We start from the raw sequence: 16,272 nt of genomic DNA, 5'->3' as shown, positions 1-16,272 counted from the left end.
TAATTTTTCGCTGTCTTTCCAACGGTGTGCTCGGCTGTACCCGAATCTTCCTGGATAATTACTAGTTTACCCTTTTTGCTTTAAGTGCTTGTTTTTCTTCGTCATGCCCTTTCTCCTTTGTCCGGACTCCAAATCATGCGATTCTTGAGTCCATCTTGATTAGTTTTTCTTTGTCCTTCCAGCGGTGTGCTCGGTGGCACCCGAGTCCATAGTTTTTAGAAATACTATTTTGCCCCTGGGGGCTTATTTGTCATATTTTCGATCTTTTGCTTCCGCATCAGTTCTCATTGAGTTCCACAACCTCATGGAAGGTCTTTGACTTCTTAGAGTCTTATTTTCTATTTTCGCTTCCGCATTCGGATCTGTTATCGGATTAATCTTCGGTTCATCACAGGACGCACTGGCTTGAAAAACCAGGGCTATCACAATTAGTCCATAAACACCATTAATGGTTTGTTATCATCAAAACACCTAGATTGTCCTTAGATGAAATCCTTAAGGTCAACAGAGTCGATACAAAGATGAAGCTAAAGTTGCTAAACATCATTACTAATTTTTTTTAATAGCTAATTGGTGGAAAGCTTACGGCAAGTCAACACATCTCCAAAAGTTTGCTATAAAGGTTTTAAGCCTTACTTGCAGTTCTTCTGGTTGTGAACGAAATTGGAGCATGTTTGAGCATGTAAGTATATACTATCTACTAACTAGGTTTGTAATTTAATTGTTGAAAATTAAATTTTTAATTTTTTATACTTACTAGTTAAAGTTGAATTTATTACAACTTCATAACAAGAAAAGAAATAGGCTCGCTCAAACAACTTTGAATGATTTAGTGTTCATCAAATATAATAGGGCATTGAGGTGTCGATATAATATGCGTGACACTCTTGGTCCCATTTTACTCGATGACATTGATGAGAACAACGAGTGGTAGATGGGGAGGATGTATGATGATTTTGATGCAGAAAATGATCTAGTCTTTGAAGATGATTCCTTAACATGGGATGATATTGCTAGTGTTGCTGGTATTGGAGAGGATAGCAGGCCGCACCGGTCTAGGTCAAAAGCTAATTCTAGTTTACAGTTACCAACAAAGGGAGTAGGAAGTTCTTCAGTTCGACTTGTGGATGAGGATGAGGATGAGGAAGAGGAAGAAGAAGAGGCAGATTCAGATGAGATAGAAGATGATCCTAAGAATTATGAATCATTTAGTGACGATCAAGATGATGTTATGCTTATTGATGATGAGGATATTTAGATTCGTTGGTGTTGTCTTCTTAGGAAGAAATGATGTTTATGTTTGTTTTACTTTTATCTCATAATTCTCCTTAGTTGACTTTTGCATCTTTATATTAATATGTTATTATATTTGATTATTCACTGCTGAACTCAAGTACTTGATTTAGTTGGCTTTGGCATGTTTATGTTGAATATTGAACTTAAGTAATTGATTTAGTTAACTTTTACATCTTTATATACTATTGCATCTTTATTGGGTGGGGTTTTTTTTTTTTTTTTTTTTTTTCAATGCGCACCTCGCCTTGCGCCTTAGGCTCCAGGAGGCCTTTGCACTTTTGTGTGCCTTAAGCCTTTCACAACTATGGTGTAACCTCCTCACAACCCTTTTGAAAACTAAGATCATCACTCTTCTCTGTAACTCCTCTTTTTCCAAGACCCGAATGCAAATTTCTGCTCACTGTAGATAACCCCATAATAGTTCCACCTTATATTCCCTTAGAGAATATAGAAGTTTCCCACCTTGATTCCCTGTAACACCACGAGAGAACCAATCACGACCCTTAAAGCTCCACCCTCTATTACAACCTTATAACTTTTGGAGTCTAGCATACCAACTGAAATAAGGCTCCTTTTCAGATCCGTTATATGTCGCACACCTGACAATGTTCTCACCAACCCATCATACGTCTTGATCTTGATTGTTCCAATTCTTAAAATTTTAAAGGTTTTTCCATCCACCGTCAAAATAGAACCATAATTCACCTCTTTGTAGGAGCAGAAAAAAGGACACATATGAACATAATAACCCGAATCAAGAATCCAACTGTCATTAAAAGACATACATGTCATCATTTTTCAAATCACTCGTTATAGCAGCTACCACAGAAGCTGCCTCTTGAACCTTCTCTTTGTCATTCCCATTCTTTGCCTTCAGTTTCGAACAGTGCATGATGTTATGCCCTAACTCGTGGCATTACTAATATTTCTTGTCTTTGTGATTCCTCGATTTGGACCTAGAGCTATTTGAATTTGAGCCTCGATTTCCTTTCACCCTCCACTTGTCACACATCTCCACCCTCCACTTGTCACCATCCTAGCCCCCCATATGTCGCCAATCTCCTTCCAACACATGGTCCAATAAAAAACATAACACATGCCTTCAACTTTCCTTAATTGCACAAAAGTCTTTCCTAGAAAATATCCAAAAAGGTAATTGCACTATTACCCAAAATGAATATATCTCCAAAAGATATTCGCACAAAAGCCCCTAAAAATGAAAATGTCCTCAAAACTTAATCTTACAAATAACCCCAAATAATAAAAGATGAAACAAAACAAGTACAACACAAAACTCTAATGGAAGAAGTGTCGAGAACTATTCTTAAGCACTTAACTTAGCCCGGTTCGATAAAAACCGAACCAGAAAAATAAACAGAAAAGAAAATCCAAAAAAATCAAAAAAGGAACCTATGATCTCTACACCTTAGGAAATCAAGAACTCATCATTCTGGAAAATTCATCTCTCGAGATCTCCATTTATTCTCGACCATTTTATGAAAGCTCGAGCATTCCATGAAAGCTCGAACACACCTCACAGCATTCCCCAGATTTGTTGCACTTTCTTCAAATGACCATATCTCATTTGTTTTAACATCAAATTAGGTCATTCTTGAGCTCAAATTGACCAAAATCTTTCCGATTGTACTGGTCTCATTCCAAAATTTCAACTATGGAGTGAGTTATGATCGTTTTAGTGAGGATGAGTCATGTTTTCCATATGTTAAAAATTTCGGTTTGTATCGAAACCATTCCTTCAGGGCTTAGAACCTCATGGGATGGCTCATGGGATGTTAATAAGTATTTGGTATGACATTAATGAACTTCATTTTATTCATCTTTTGAGTCACATTAGCTATGTAGGTTAATGTGGTCTTTAGTTTCCACATCTGTAATCTTTTTTTTATCCTTTCTATCCTTAGCTTCCGCAGTTGTACTCATGCTCATTCTTGTTGACTTCGTTTGATATTATTTTGTTGTCCTAAAGATGGTATTTGTTTCTAGTGGCGTTTTTATTCATAATCACTTCCGCATTCAGGTTTGGCTTTCAGGTCGGGTTCAGACTTTCTTGGTTAATGCAATGGATCATGGGGTTTTGGGCATTACATTCTTGCCCAAACTGAGGTGAATCACTAATCTTCATCTAATTGCTCTTAGAGTAACTCTGTTTTACACCAAATAGCATCCATGGCACCAAACTAAGTTTATCAACCATTCGAAACAAAGAGAGCAGAAATAGAGAAATTTTTGTAATATGTTTTTATCCCAGAGGTTTAGGCAAATTACACACATATAGACCGTGTATCATTTATTAACTTGACCTTCCCTGAGATTTGGTACGTGTGTTCAACACACTCCCTAGTGCTTTTTTCCAACAAACCTGTTGACTAAATTTTATAAAATGATAATTTCCATTTCCCTTGTATAAAATGCAAAATTATATATTATTATAATATAAAGGCATTATTGACTTTTCACACTCAAAGTCACTTTTCAGTTGCTGGTGAATCAGTGTAGGAGAGATCAAAGTAATAAACGTTAAACGGTTACATGTATCTAATTTACACAAACCTCAAGGAAGATAAGTGTAATTTATCCTTTTTAAAAAGTAAAATAATAAAATACTAGAAATTTAACGTTGAGAAAAGATTATAGAAAAATTTAGGGAGGCAATATTCGCACCCCACTTTTCTCCAATTTCACTCCACTTACCTTTTTCTTCTAAAGGAAATGACAAGTATGTCATTGAATTGATTAATACATAATCCTTTATTTTATAATGTCATCACTACTCTTTGTACAACTTTAACTTTCTTTTTACCTTTTTTATTTCCTTTACATTTTTTTTTTTTTTATATATGTGCTATACTTCTTTTCTTTTCCTTTTTTCGAAGGTCCTTTCAAAGAAGATAATTTATTCTATATAGATAAATTTATTTTTGCCAGCTAAAAGAGATAATTTCTTCAATATGGACGTTTTTTTTTTTGGTACAATTGAAATAAATAATTTATTCCTCAGATATTTTTTTTCAATCCTATCAAAAGAGGTAACTATTTTTTTTTTGGTAATTTTTTTATGGATTTTGTCAAAAGAAATAATTTATTAAATAGAAATAGCCTCTCTTTTTTTTTTTTTTTTTTTTTTATCAAAAGAGATAATTTATTTAATATAGATAATTTTTTTTGAATCCTCTTTTTTTCGTAATTTTTTTTAGATCTTAACAAAAGAGATAATAAAGGACAGTCGTGTTATTTAAAAAATAATCATCATTTACTTGTAAAGTTAGAGTTAGAATTGCTATTTCTTTTAAGATTGGAGTGCAAATGTTGAAAAGTGAAGATTGGAGCGCAAATGTTGAAAAGTGATGAGCAAATATCGCCTACCAAAAATTTATTTATTAAAATGATGTCCTTTTGGAACTAAACTAATCCCACAATGTTTAATTAAACACAATTATCATGACTAATTTTCTTATTTTTACTTCCTAAATTCATATAATTATATTATATATGTCTATATGTAAATTAAGTTGTTTTTTTTTGTGTGGGTAAGGATTGCACTAATAATAAATTTAGATTTTTATTTAATAAGATTTAAAATTTTAAAAAGTATGATTAAAAGATTCCAAGTTCATCTAACAATCTATTGGAGAATAGTCAAAGAGACCTGCACAAACATCATCCACAATTTTTTTAAAAATAATAATAAAAATAAGCTCAGCATTTTGAAATGTCGGCAATTGACTCTCTCACATGCACTGTAAGGTGGGCCCGAGAAAGACTGTGAAGGTAGAATTTTCAATTGATGCCGTTAGCTTTGAGGGAGTTAAAAATAGTCCAATATGACAGGCAATGAAAGTTGACTTCCAATGCATGCCAAGACAGTTGTATGGTCCCAGACGAGCGACATGTATCCATCTACACATATTGCCTCACCTACACGTATCGCGCTATCACACACACTCTTTCGCTCTCTCTCTAAAAAACGCACGCACGCACGCACGCACGCACGCACGCACACACACTCTCTTTCTCTCTCTAAAAAAAGGCTCTATCACGACACTCTCCTCGCCTACACGTATCGCTCTATCACACGCACTCTCTCTCTCTCTCAAAAAACGCGCACGCACACACACACTCTTTCTCTAAAAAACGCTTACACACTCGAGCGGAATATGGAAGTCATACTCTCTCTCTCTAACACACACACGCTCAAGCCGAAGATAGGAGTTAGCTGAAGCTTGAATTTGACAATTCGGAAAAAGGTACGAATTTAAATTTCATAATCTTTTTTTTTTCTTTACTTATTTACGAAAAACTAAATCAACATATCAAACACATTTAGAAACCTTGATCTATCGTTTTAAAATTTAAAATTTATTAGTGAATTTAAATTTCATAATCTTTTTTTTTTCTTTACTTATTTACGAAAAACTAAATCAACATATCAAACACATTTAGAAACCTTGATCTATCGTTTTAAAATTTAAAATTTATTAGTGTTAAATGAATCAAGTTTAAACAGTCTAATTCATTAAAAAATGAAAAAGACAAATAAAAAATACAACTTTCGTCCAAAAAAAAAAAGTATCACTTTTGAAAAACAAAAACTAAATCAATATATCAAACACATTTAGAAACCTTGAACTATTGTTTTAAAATTTAAAATTTAAAATTTATTTGTGTTAAATGAATCAAGTTTAAACAGTCTAATTTATTAAAAAATGAAAAAGACAAATAAAAAATACAACTTTTCTCTAAAAAAATGTATTATTTTAAAAAAAAAAACTGTGACAGTTTAATTTCTGAGAGTCATATTTTTTCGAAAGTAATACTTTTTATGAGACAGTTCAATTCCCTAAAAGTCACAAGGTTAAATAAACTAACGACTTCAATTGGTATAGCTACCATTTAAGGCGGGTTCAAAACAGGTATTATTTCCAAGGCCAAAATGAATCATATTCATTCCAAATAATCAACACTGTATTAATTATATATATAATTTCTTACAAGTCAAAAGATGCATATTCCTTGGATTCTACGTAGCTCTCCAAAGTCCAAACTCCAAAGTCAATTATTGGAAACAAATTGTTTATAATATCTTTCTTTCTGCAGAGATTGATTCAACTACACAACCACTTGGCATTAAAAATTAATCAACCTTCAAAACACAATCACCTCTTAGATAGTCCCTTAACCTTTTCACATCTTTGAATTCTAATTTATGCTCTTTCCCACCTATGAAGCTGCTATAAGCCAGTGTGACTAGGCGAATGTATGGATTTTTGATCGCCAACCCTTCCTTTCTAATCCCACAAAAGGTCAGTCAATCCTAACTCACAATCCTCCGAGTCACAGACGAAGTCTAAATACATATATTTTTGTACGTTTTCATGTATCGCCTCTGCACAAATGGAAAAGAGCACTTTAAGAGCTTACCAAATCTAATTCTATCATTTCATTAGCAAATTCATTTATTCAAGGATACAAGTATGGAGACGCCTCCCACTACAACCAATTCCGACCAATATTCAAAGTTTGCTCTTCCGGTGGACTCTGAACACAAGGCGACTGAATTCAGAATACACTCAGCGGCAGCTCCTCACATGCGAGCGTTTCATCTGTCCTGGATTTCTTTCTTTGCTTGTTTTGTTTCCACCTTTGCTGCTCCGCCTCTCCTGCCGATAATTCGCGACGACCTCAATCTCACCGCCACTGACATTGGAAATGCAGGAATTGCGGCGGTTTCCGGTGCAGTCTTTGCACGAATAGCCATGGGGACCATGTGTGATTTGTTCGGACCCCGTCTTGCCTCTGTCGCGCTCATCCTCCTCACTACACCAGCAGTGTACTGCTTTGCCATGGCCAATTCCGCTATCTCCTTCCTCCTCCTGCGATTCTTTACCGGATTCTCTATTGCCACTTTTGTCTCAACCCAATACTGGATGAGCTCCATGTTCTCTGCTCGAGTTGTTGGCACCGCCAACGGTGTTGCAGGCGGCTGGGGCAACCTCGGTGGCGGGGCAACACAGCTCATCATGCCCCTCGTGTTTTCCCTCATCCGAGACATTGGTTTGGTTAAATTCACAGCATGGCGGGTTGCATTCTTCATCCCGGGTTTGTTCCAGACCTTGTCGGCATTTGCTATCTTTTTCCTCGGCCAAGACATGCCGGATGGGAATTTCTCGCAACTACATAAATCTGGAGAGAAGCATAAGGATAATTTCCTGCAGGTTTTTTATCATGCAGTCACAAATTACAGGGGATGGATCCTGGCGTTGACATACGGGTATTGTTTCGGGGTGGAGCTAACCATAGACAATATAATTGCGCAGTATTTTTACGACAGATTCAATGTGAAGCTTCACACTGCAGGAATGATCGCAGCCAGTTTTGGATTGGCGAATCTGTTTTCGAGGCCGGGAGGAGGATATATCTCAGATGTTGTGGCGAAAAGATTTGGAATGAGGGGTAGGCTATTTACCTTGTGGATGGTGCAAACCTTAGGAGGATTGTTCTGCATTCTTTTGGGGAAAGTGGGGTCTCTAACTGCATCCATTGCTGTTATGCTTGTGTTCTCTGTATTTGTTCAAGCTGCATGTGGCCTCACATTTGGAGTTGTCCCTTTTGTCTCCAGAAGGTATGCATACTAGTACATTTAACTAATATTATATTATCTATTTTTGGGGGATTTATAAAAATTGATCATTGTTCCTATCATATAGATTCAAACTCAAACTAAAAAATAGCTATATGTATCACTTAGCAGCTTCAAATTTTTATTTCTCTTTGTAACGTAATTATTGTGAATATGAATTTTGGCAATTAAGTTTTGCATCATAAAAGTGTCAATTGTGACCAAAAAAAAAATACTTATAAACTTTAAAATATTCGTACTAGATTATTTATCATGTAACTACTACAGATTGACATTTGGGATATCCTCCCCATTGAGGATCGCAAAATATCATACATTATTGAATGGTGATATCAGGATGTGAATCACAACACACCTAACTCCCTTATCCACCATGTCATCATCATGATCAATTGTGAGGTCCCAAATTTGCAAAAGGTTTGCTGAGGAAGATATTCATTTATTTATTATTATTATTATTATTTTCGGAAGCTGATCGAGGAAGATATTCAACATACGAGAACTCACACCTTGGACTAAAAATGCATACATATGACCAAGTGGTGGAAAAAACCATATATTATAACCTCAATCCTTCTCAAGGGAATTAAGCTGCAGTTTACTGGAAATTATTGAATATAGTAAGCCCATATAGACTAGTTCATATTTTCGAGACTACTTTTCATATAAATCAAAATCAAAAATCAAAATTTTCTGCCTGTGCATACTAACAGAAACTATTTTTGTCTCGCATCTATCTGGATATTCTAATAGAAAGTGTCCCATTTTCTAATGTTACACCTGCAAATGTCTCGTTCTTCAGGTCACTGGGGGTAATATCTGGGATGACCGGGGGCGGTGGAAACGTGGGTGCAGTTCTAACTCAAGTAATTTTCTTCAGAGGATCCCGGTACTCGACAGAGACGGGAATAACTCTGATGGGCATCATGATTATATGTTGCACTCTCCCAATGCTCTTCATATACTTCCCACAATGGGGTGGCATGTTTTGCGGTCCATCATCTAAAGGCACCACAGAAGAAGACTACTACATGTCGGAATGGAATTCCACCGAGAAAGGAAAAGGTTTTCACCAACCGAGCTTGAAATTTGCTAACAACAGCAGAAGTGAAAGATGCAAAAGCGACACGACTCCATCTGTAAGTGTTTGACTACTGCCTCTTGATGTTATGTAGGTCATGATGCATGTTTTAGTGAAAAATAAAAAGTTTTTCATCTTGATGTTTTAGTGTTGTACAATTGTGGTTGCAAGGTATAGAGAAATGTCAGGGAATACCATTCAAAAAAAAAAAAAAAAATGTCAGGGAAAGGTAGTATTATACTATTCTTTGAAATTCAGTTGCTCATTATTCAATCAATGGAAGATGTTGATTCCCAGTGATTTATATCCATTATTGTACATATCAATGGCATTGTGACCTTGCTAGAAGAGAAATTGTAGAATCCATAACCCAATAAATTCAGTAGCACACTATGGACTGAAAGGATAATTATCTAAGTTAATTACTAGAAGCCTTTTTTTTTTTTTACGTAAAATATTTTTTTTTTTTTGGTTTTTTTTTTTTTTTTGTAGTTGGCAAATGTGTTCTATTGGGCAGGACATGTAAAATAACTTACTGAAAATTGATGAATAAGTTATTTTTATTAACTTTTAATATATTTTTTGTTAGTAAATATTTTACGACAACCAAAAACTAAAAAAAAAATAAATAAATAAAGTAGAGAGAAGTTGGCGTTTAACACAACTTTTTTCTTTTTTTGTCCTTTATATATCTTTGGACTAAATCAAATAATTATTTGTATAACATTTGCTTATATTTCCAGTCAACTGCAATTATTTTGTTCATATAATTCCGCTCTTTGTGGTGTTGATGTTCATGCCTATGTTTGTGAGTGAACAATTAGTTGGTTTATGATCCTACTTTGGTCTCCTATGATAAGGGGGACTGGGTATTTTGGGTCTGGACTTGTTTTGCATATATAGTTGTATATTCTTAGCTTTTATTTTATTGCATACTTAATTATGCAATAGATATATATATATATATATATATATATATATATACACACACACACACAATTTAATATTGTAAAAATTGAAAAGGTATAAAAATTAGATGTACTTTAAATAGTAGTGTGTGTGTGTGTGTATATACATATAGATATGGATAAATGTGAGAGAATTGGTCGATTTGTGGAGTTTGTTTAATAAAAGTTTTTAACCATTTAAATACTATCATTTTTTTTAAAATGTAAAGAGAAGGTTGTATTTTAACACAACCTTTTTTTCCTTTGGAATAAATTAAATAATATCTTGTTTCAAAAATTAAACAAATATATATCTATATATTTGGATTAAATTAAATAATATCTCATTTTTAAATATTTTGAAAATGTACATTCTACATACATTTTATAGTACTGGGTGTATATATATATTGATTGAGATATATTTGAAAGTAATGAATTAAATTAAAATAATTGTATTAATAACAACAAAAATAGAATGTAAAAATAAATGTAATGATACAATAACTCCAAACAGTAAATGTGGCACATGTTTTTAAATTCAAATAGTATTCTTCAGAGTTCATTAGTTATAAAATAAATATGAATTTCTAACTATTATGTTTTAAATATATAATGACAATAATGCTCACCCTCTCTCACTACTTCATAGGTTATGGTTATGGAATTGAGAAGGCATGAAACATCACAAGTTGACATAAAAATGGTATTATGATTTTTTTTTTTTTTTAGGCTGAAAGCATGGTAAAGGTTGAGAACTAGGATTCTTCTAAACTTTTTTTTGTTAATTATGTCCCCTGTAGCAGTGAATAGTGTGGAAAAAATACTTTTGTTAAAAATTATTTTGTTTTGCACAATGTTAAAACGTTTCATGAATAGTGGTAAAAAATCGAAACAGAAAATTTGTATGTTTTCGCGCTGTAGCGTTTGGTACTGCATCTTTTAAAATAAATCATTATATTTATACCAAATATTTCATGTTTTTGTTTTAAAAAATCTTACAACATGCATTCGATTACTATTCAAAACAATGATTTATTTAAAAATGGTATTATGTTTATAGAATTATGATTTATTTATTTATTTTATTTTATTTTATTTTTTTTGAGGCTGAAAGCATGGTAAAGGTTGGGAACTAGGATTCTTCTAAACTTTTTTTGTGATGTCCCTTGCGCATTGAAGTAACCCTTCATGGCCACTGAGTTGGCTCAAACTTGGCTTGACCACAGGCCCGAATGACCATCACCATAAATATTTAATTTTAAAGATGTTGCATTAGAAGAATTGAATCAGCGTCTTAGTTTAAAATTTAAAATAAATTTTCTTCTATTTTAATTTTAAGGTGACAATTCGACGTTCTCTGTTGCAACAAGAGAATCCGTAGGGCCTGCTTGGTACACGTTTTAGTTTTTTTATTTTATTTTATTTTTTTATATTTATTTTTGTCGAGTATTATAATAGTGAATGGTGGAAAAAATACGTTTGGTAAAAACTATTTTGTTTTGTACAGTGCTGAAACGTTTTCTAAATAGTGATCAAAAATCAATGCAGAAAATTTGTACTTTTGTATGTTTTCACACTATAGCGTTTGGTAGTTTAGCGATAAACAGGTTTTTCTTTTTTTTTTTTCTTTTTTTTTGAAACTCTTAAATGACATTTTTAAATAAACCATTATATATTTTTCAAACTTCTAACAATTTTATACCCAATATGTTTTAATGTGTTTGCGTCCGAAAATCTTATAACAAATTACCAAATATGCATCCAATTATTATTCAAAACACTTTACGATAAAACACTTATTTTGTTTTGGATTAAAACAGAATGCTAAAAACAAGAAGCCTACAAAACAAAGAATCTTACAGCATAATAATGCTGATATAGACACCAGAGATCACTGATGTTCCCAGTAAAAAAGCTACCATTCAAATAAATTTTACATATAATGTTCACCTCTCACATTAACCTGAAACTTCTCTATCTTTAATACCCTTTTCGGTTTCCTGCTCTAATTATCTGTCTAGCTTTTCTCTCATTTAAACTAGTCTTCCCATCTTACCCCTTATAGTAGGTCTAAGCATGTTGAAAGGTAAGTTTAACGGCCGTGAAACTAAATAGGTGAAATTCAAGTTAAGTTCGTTGAAAAAAATATTGAATTTGGTTCAAATTGATTTTATTACGTAGAACATGACTTCATAATATTGGCAATAAATATTTAAACAAATATTTGTATTGTTAAAAAAAATCTCTATATCTATGTTGTTCTACCATTTTTCACCACGGTATAAAAAAAAATTTAATCAATTTTTGTGAAAAAATAAAAAATATCCATTATATCCTTTATATGTGTATTTTTGAATTGAGAAATATCTTCTGCAATATTTTTTATCAAAATTTTATTCCTTGTTTTTGGATTAAAAAAATTATATAGGGATGGTGTTCTTCTTTTGTTTTTCATTTAAAAAATAAATAAATTTAAAGGAGCAGCTATCATTAAACCCACCTTTAGAATACCACCTTTAGAATAATACCAGACGCCGAGAGTTTGATATTATCGTCCTGTACCTTCAAACATTCTCTCTCTTCATCTCCCGGCAGAGGCATGCTTCAAAGATTTGTGTTGGAGGTTTCCAATTTCTCATATATATATATATATATATAGACATACGTATATATAATATTATATATATATATAATATTATCTTAATATTATATCAAAATATCACAGATTTTTGTTGGAGGTTTCATTTTCTCATATATATATATATATATATTATATCAAAATATCACAGCAATTTAACCGAAGAAGGAAACAAGGTGGTTAACATTTTGAGTCATTTAACCAAACGGTATTCGGGTACAGCATGACCCAAAGATGATAGTCGAGTATGATAATTAATAAAAATGATTCAAATATATAAATAAATAAATAAATAAAATACATATTTAATATATATTTCAGGCCGCGGGCAAATTCTAACACAAACTCATCAAGGTGCATTCTCTCATTCATAAATGTCTAACACAATCTCAAAGCTGTCGACATTAGTCCTCCATAAACTTCTAGCATTCTCATTAATAATTTAATATATATTTAAGGCCCGAAAGAGATTCACAATTTAATATATATTTAAGGCCCGAAAGAACACCAACTCATAAGTCATAACGGTGCATTCTCATTCATAAATTTCATACACAAGGTCCTCCATAAACGGCTAGCATTCTCATTCATAATTTAATATATATTTCAGGCCCAAAAGAAAGAGATACTACTAGTCTCACATAAACAGTCAACATTAACCTGCTAGCATTTATATCCAAATGAAAGATATGCTAGTCTAACACAAACCACCTTAGAAAAGGACCACCTCCGAGCCACTGCCGCTGGAGCGGAGGGCTCTGCTGCCGCCGTCCCCCGAACTCCTAATATCTTTTGGCAGGCTTCAAGATCACTGGCAAAAAAAAAAAAAAATTATGTTTTTTTGGGATGGCTATTCAGTACCAGCCCAAAACCTGCTACTGCCCAATCATATCAAGAGCGACTATTAACTCCCATGTATTAAACACCAATTAGACAATAACCATCACAACAACCTAAACAGAATTTGTAGTGACCTCTCGAGGGGAAAGGTCCCATTGAGTTCTTAAAAATCATAATATTTTTTCCATAAAACGGATTTTTTTCCTATATTTCAAAAAACTCCATTCCAACTCTGATGTGATGATTTTTGAAAAAATGAACATCATTGATTGATTTAGAACACCGATTGATACTTATAAAGTTAGAAAAAAGAATGAATCCTCAATTTCCTGGATGACATAATCTATATTTCATGCAAATCCTTATGATACTAATTGAACCTTACTCGTACTCTATTAATTTTCTTTTAGTATCTCATCAAAATTGAAATTATTTTTGTAAGTTCATTAAGGATGTGTTGTTTACTCAATAAATTCCCTCCTCCACCCCCCCCCCCCCCCCCCCCCCCCCCCCCCCCCTCCCTCTCTTTTTTTTGTCCCTGCTTATATTATAAGTAAAAATATAAAAAAGAGTTCTGATAAAGCTGGAAAAAATTGAAACTAAAAATAGGAACCTTTGTGAAACAGGATCAAGAACCATTGATATTTTGACACAACAAAGGGTATTTTCAGGAATCATTATTTTTGTATTAATTCTATTAAGAAAGGCAAACATAATGCAAAAAAAAAAGGGGGGTAATATCAAAGAAACAAAAACAATTGCATATCCTCGAACTACCTACTCAAAGGGACCTCATGGCAAAATAAGTAGAACACACCAAACCTCACATATGGATGTATTCCGGAAGTCGGTGCTCAATGGCCAAGTTTAGGCATAACATTCAGTCTCTCATCTAAATTTGGTAGGGTAGGAAGATAAAGCTTTTCCAGGAGGAAAGAAAGAGTTAATCATGGTTAATATCAAATTTACAACTCCCGTATTAGTATAATACATCTCCCGGACTTATACCCTTTGCTCTTTTGCTTTCCATCCGAACTCTCAAACCAAATTTAACGGACAGTTATCCCAATATGATATATATATATATATATATATATATATATATATATATATATATATATAGGGTAAAGTGCAGAAAACCCCCCTCTAGTATAGGTTTTGTGCACAATTCCCCTTCCTTTTCAAAAGTGAGGGCCGCCAATCCCTAATTTTCAAAAAAGGTGCATCTCAGTCCCTGTTTTCAAAAAAAGGTGCAAATACCCCCTTTGACCACTTTTTGACTAAAAGAAAACATGAAAATCCGATTTTGTCCTTTTTCCTTCCCACTTTACCCCTCATATTATGCCCTATTCACTCTCACTCTATCCCTCCCTCCCTCCCATAACTCTATTCCTATTTTGTGTCATTATATATAGGGCTAAAAGCATAAAACCCCTTTGTTGTTTACAAAAAATATCTACTAACCCCTTCAAGTACATAAACTATCATATTACCCCTTCATGTTTTTAAAAGTATATCATATCACCCCCTTCCCATTAATTGACCGTCTAAAATTAAGGGGATCTTGTCACGTGCACCATATACTATATTATGCTGACCAAAGTACCACTGTTCTCTCATAATGACGAAATTGCCCTTCTCAGTATAAAACAAATTGCACGGGCCTTTACAGATCAAAGCTTCAGTTTTGTTATCTTCTTCTCTCTCGTTTCAGTGGTGTGCTATCCTCCATAGGAGCAGTAACAAAAATTGTAGTACTTCATTAAAGCTGTAATTGATCGATTGAAGTCCCCCAATTGATGATTTGAAGCCCTAAATCGCAGCCCGTGTCAGTCCTAAGTTGATTATTTGAAGCCCTAAACCGCAATCAGCAGAAGCCCAAATGTCTTTTTCCACCACACAATCTGTTAAAAATATGACACACACACAACATACACCACACGAACCACTTGGAATCCACCAAGATCTTCGACCACTGAGCGATTACAAACACAAACACAACACTCGTTTTTAACAATTACACTCAACACTTACTTCCAACACTCGCCTCCATAACACTCAGCGCGCACACACAAACATAACACAACAATTTAGGGCATAAAATCATTTTATTAGATTTTATTTTATTTTTTGAAAAGTAAATGTTTTTATAAAATGAAAAAAGCGTTCAAAAGGGGTATGCGTCCCTAATACAAAAGCAGAATAAAATAAAACAGGAGCTAAGAACCCATGGAATCCAAAAAGTCAAGAAAAAACATCATTAGTAGAGTAAGAACAACCCTTCACCAAGCTAAAGATGGAGCGTAGGATAATCATTTTTAACGTCGCCAAAGAAAGACTCATTTCCTTCAAAAGCTCTATTGTTCCGCTCTCTCTAAATACACCACCAAACACAATGCGGAACTATTCTCCAAGATTCACGAGCAAGACCTTCTACATAGCAGCCCCTCCATACATTAATCAACTCCCTTGTAGACTGTGGCATAACCCAAGAAATACTGAATAACCCAAAAATCGTATTCCAACAATCATGCACCATAGGGCAATGCAAAAGGAGATGATCCACGGACTCACCCTCGCTTTTACAAAGGTAGCACCTATTGACGATAATATTGCATCTCCTCCTCAAATTGTCTAAGGTCAAGATCTTGCCCCAGACGGCAGTCCAAACAAAGAATGCCACTCGAAGGGGAGCCTTGGAACGCCAAACAGTCTTCCATGGGAAATCATAATTGACAAAGTTGGAGAGGTTCAAAAACATGGACCGGACTTCGAAATTCTTATAGGAAGAGTGAGCCCAAAGTAGAGA

General features: G+C 33.6%; 1 protein-coding gene across 2 annotated transcripts; it reads left to right on the top strand.

The window, feature by feature from the left end:
• The first annotated feature begins 6,316 nt into the window (after positions 1-6,316).
• Positions 6,317-9,613, top strand: LOC132303098 (high affinity nitrate transporter 2.5). 2 transcript variants are annotated; one of them, XM_059800186.1, is made up of 2 exons: positions 6,317-7,936; positions 8,757-9,613. In XM_059800186.1, the coding sequence occupies exons 1-2, from the start codon at positions 6,789-6,791 to the stop codon at positions 9,103-9,105; spliced, it is 1,497 nt and encodes a 498-aa protein (XP_059656169.1). In that variant the 5' UTR covers positions 6,317-6,788; the 3' UTR covers positions 9,106-9,613. The 2 variants fall into 2 exon arrangements, 1 of the variants encoding a protein (XP_059656169.1); XR_009481093.1 differs by lacking the exon at positions 6,317-7,936 and adding an exon at positions 7,977-8,574 and having other exon boundaries at positions 8,757-8,895.
• The last annotated feature ends 6,659 nt before the right edge of the window (positions 9,614-16,272 follow it).

This window comes from Cornus florida, unplaced genomic scaffold (assembly GCF_030987335.1).
Source record: "Cornus florida cultivar Cherokee Brave unplaced genomic scaffold, ASM3098733v1 CherokeeBrave_3.0.0_Hap2_Chr04, whole genome shotgun sequence".
Taxonomy (NCBI): Eukaryota; Viridiplantae; Streptophyta; class Magnoliopsida; order Cornales; family Cornaceae; genus Cornus; species Cornus florida.
Note: the sequence above shows the minus strand (reverse complement) of the source record. Positions and strands in the feature narration are given on the sequence as shown.

Excerpts from the sequence above, each read along its gene's own strand:
- LOC132303098 (XM_059800186.1), top strand. The coding sequence starts at position 6,789 with ATGGAGACGCCTCCCACTACAACCAATTCCGACCAATATTCAAAGTTT. Across the intron at positions 7,937-8,756 it reads GTCCCTTTTGTCTCCAGAAG|GTCACTGGGGGTAATATCTG; the intron begins GTATGCATACTA and ends CTCGTTCTTCAG.